Source organism: Octodon degus, unplaced genomic scaffold (genome assembly GCF_000260255.1).
Source record: "Octodon degus isolate 3935 unplaced genomic scaffold, OctDeg1.0 scaffold00079, whole genome shotgun sequence".
NCBI classification, from domain to species: domain Eukaryota; kingdom Metazoa; phylum Chordata; class Mammalia; order Rodentia; family Octodontidae; genus Octodon; species Octodon degus.
Window position 1 is genome coordinate 6,192,403 of NW_004524655.1, and position 3,479 is coordinate 6,195,881.

A 3,479-nucleotide genomic window follows, 5' to 3' on the forward strand; every position below is an offset into this window, starting at 1 on the left:
TGGTGACACCCTGTCTCAAAATTTAAGCAAATAAATAAAAAGCACTGAGAATGTAGCTCCACATTGCCTTGGTTCAATTTCTAGAATCCATACCTAGGTCAGGGAGGGGTAACTAATATCTTGGAATATGTTAGTCTAATTGGTTATCTTTGGATAGTAGAATTATAGATCGCTTCCTGTTTGCGTAATTTAATTGCATGCTTCTCTGGGGTATGAAACTGTTTTTCTTTCAACTTGCTTGCTTGTTTATTTATTTATTTAGGTTGTCAGATTTTTTTTTTTTTTCAGTACTGGGGATTAAACTCAAGACCTTGCGCTTGCCAGGCAGGCGCTTATATTTAGGTTGTTAGAGATAGGTCTTGCTTTGTACTCCAGGTTGCCTTGAAGTCAGCGCATACCTCAGCCTGGCCTCGGCTCACAGAGACTCCCCTGCTTCAGCCTCCCAAGTGACTGAGAGTGCTACAGCGTTCACCACCACTCCTGGCTTGGGCTTATTTTTATATCCAAAATAAACAATATAGATAACATTGAGGGCTGAGGATGCAGTTCACTGACAAAGAGGATGCTTAGCATGAGTGAGGCCCTGGGTTCAAGTTCAGCACCACATATACGTACAGCGGGGAGAGGGAGGAGGAAGAAAATTTAACATTTACAACACATTTTGGATTTTCTTCTTTTCCTCTTCCTCCTTCCTGTTACTAGGAATTGAACCCAGGCAATATGGAGCTACATTCTCAGTGCTTTTTATTTATTTGCTTAAATTTTGAGACAGGGTGTCACCAATTTTCCAGGCTAGCCTCAAACTTAAGCTGCCCCTACCTCAACTTCCCAAGTGGCTGGGATTGCAGGTGTGTGCCACATTGCTCAGCTGCAACTTTGTTATTCATAATTGATCTCTCTCACCTTCGATAATCTTGCTAAAGTTTTGCATCCCTGGGATCCTTTCCCTGAAGGATCATAAAAGTTTCCCTTGCCCAGTAAATTCCATTACAGTGTAAATTAGCACTTAGATTACCAAGTGTTCACAATGAGGTCATTCTTTGGGGAGCTATTAGTTACCAAGAGCAAACACCCTTTAATCAGTCTTCTGGGCCTGGTTAGGGAAGAGGGGCAGCTACGTTGAAGAGAACACACACACACACACACACACACACACACACACACACACAGAGGTATACAGAGCTGTGTTCTAAAACTGAGTAGCATTATTTGGGCAAGGTGGTGCACACCTATAATTCTAGCATTCAGGAGGCTGAGGCAGGAGGATCACAGGCTCAAGTTCAGCCTGGGCAACTTAGTGCCTTAGGGAGATTCTGTCAAAATAAACAATAGCAAAGAGCTGGGGGTTGTAGCTCAGAGTGCAAAGGCCTTGAGTTCAATTCTCAGTACTGCAAAACAGAAAAAATGACTCACTCCCCTTCCAAAGAAAATTAACATCACTTCCAATCTGTGTAACCTAGACAAATGGCTCTCAGCCTTCTGAGCCTCAGTTTCCCTGTCTGTAAAATGAGAATAATACCAGTTTGTGATCTTGTGGGGTGTGATGAGGATTAAAGGGCATACCCACACCAAGACAAAGAGCAGTGACGATGGCCCCCAGGCCTCCTGAGGGCAGAGTGGAACCCATACATAGGTCAGGGAGGAGTAAACCTACTGCTACAGATGATCTCCGTGCCAGAGCACTTGTACGAGTAGGTGTTGGTGTAGGGGTTGTCCACGAGGAATTTGCAGCTCTCCATCTTCTTGGCCTTGGTGTAGCACTGGTCGTGGGTCTGGCAGCACCTGCGGCGGGGGGATTGGGCGGAGAGCTAAGCGGGAGTGCGGCAGGGCACCGATCCCCCCTTACCTGCTGTCTCTCAGAAACAAGTGCCAAGGAAACTTCCTGTAGGTGCTGTAGGAGACACGTTCCTGTAGTTTAAGAAACTGTAATCCCTCTCCTCCGGCATCAATGAAAGTGATTTTAACAGGACTGTCGCAACACAGTAAAATTGTGTGTGTGTGTGTGTGTGTGTGTGTGTGTGTGTGTGTGTGTGTGTTTTCTCCGCTGTATTTTAGGGAAGGGTCTACAGGGTGTTCAGGGTCTCACTTCTAGATCAGACTGCTAGTGATCTGCTTGTTCACAGCCTCCCAAGAGCTGGAATTACAGGTGTTCGCCACCATGCCGAGTCTCAATTGCCACGTTTCAGTGCGCCCCAGGGGCGGGGCCGGCATGGCTGGCCCCGGGATTGAACCCTGGGCCCCTGAGCCTGCTTGCAGGCGCTTTACTCCGCTGATATTCTGAAAATGCAGGGCCACTTTTTTTTTGAGATAAGGTCTTGCTATATGGCTTAGGCTACCTTTGAATTTACTGTGCAACCCAGGCCGGCCTTGAATTCATGGCCATCTTCCTGTCTAAGCCTCTCAAATGCTGGGATTATAGGCGTGAGCAGCCACGCCCTTCACTCAACGCTTTTTGTGCGGAGATGCTTGGATCTGGGCGGCGACGGTTAATATCGCAATGATAGGCCACTAGGTGGCAGTACCGTCCAGTATTTTACATCTCGGACATTAAGATTTCCATTCTTTTTTTTTTTTTTTTTTCATTCATTTATGTATTTGGTACAGGCTCTCACTACACAGTTTGGACTGGTAGTGATCCTCCTGTTTTCAGCCTCCCAAGCGTTGGGATTACACCCGTGCGCCGTCACACCCGTACTCGGTGGCCAGCTCAGAGAGCCCTGGGGATGGGGCTGAAGCGACATGTGGGATCAGGGGTGGAACCCTAGTCCCTGCGAGGATTTCCATTCATAATAGTGTTGGACGCAGGGTCTTCTTGGAACATATTTCTTTACATAACACGAGGAGAAACTGTATTATTATCCTTGGCAAATGTGCACATCTCCTTTCTGTGTCTCACGAGATCCCTGGTTTGTGCCCCGCCCCAACCCAACGTGGACACTAGTTTCCTGTCTGGTGGTCACCTGTCCAGTTCATCCACAGGGGTGCCTGAGCCGCCCAAGCCGCAGAAGCAGCCGTAGTTGTTGTACTCCTTGTAGGGGTTGCTCCCTGGGATGGCGCACTTGATCATGCCGCGGAACTGCCACACAGCCCGAGTGCTGATCCTGTGTTCAGCAGCGCCCACTGCAAGATACAGAGCAAAGTGTTGGATCCAGAACCTAATACAGCCAATAAGAATTTATCCTTTCTTTCTTTTTTTAATCCCCACCCCCATTTTTCTTTTTTTGGTACTGGGGATCGAAGCTTGCCAGGCAGGCACTTAAACCACCAAGCTATCTCCCCAGTTCTTTTCTTTCTAATGAAAACTTAAACATTCTTGCCGAGCATGGTCCCACGTGTCTCTAACCCCAGCACTCAGGAGGCTGAGGCAGGAGTTCAAAACCAGCCTGGGATACAAAGTGAGCTTAAGGCCAGCCTGAACTGGATAGTGAGACCCCGTCTCAAAAAGAGAGAAGGGGCTGGGGCGATGGCTCAGTGGTCTA

General features: G+C 47.6%; 1 protein-coding gene across 1 annotated transcript in view; it reads right to left on the reverse strand.

Annotated features, from left to right (window-relative positions):
* The window catches only part of Pla2g1b (phospholipase A2 group IB), an 8,374-nt gene that overhangs the window by 1,965 nt on the left and 2,930 nt on the right, over window positions 1-3,479 (reverse strand). The window contains exons 2-3 of the mRNA XM_004636251.2: window positions 2,961-3,120; window positions 1,655-1,782 (exon numbers count right to left, since the gene is read on the reverse strand). Of these exons, the coding sequence (XP_004636308.1) occupies window positions 1,655-1,782; window positions 2,961-3,120 (288 nt within the window). The remainder of the gene's footprint in view (window positions 1-1,654; window positions 1,783-2,960; window positions 3,121-3,479) is intronic.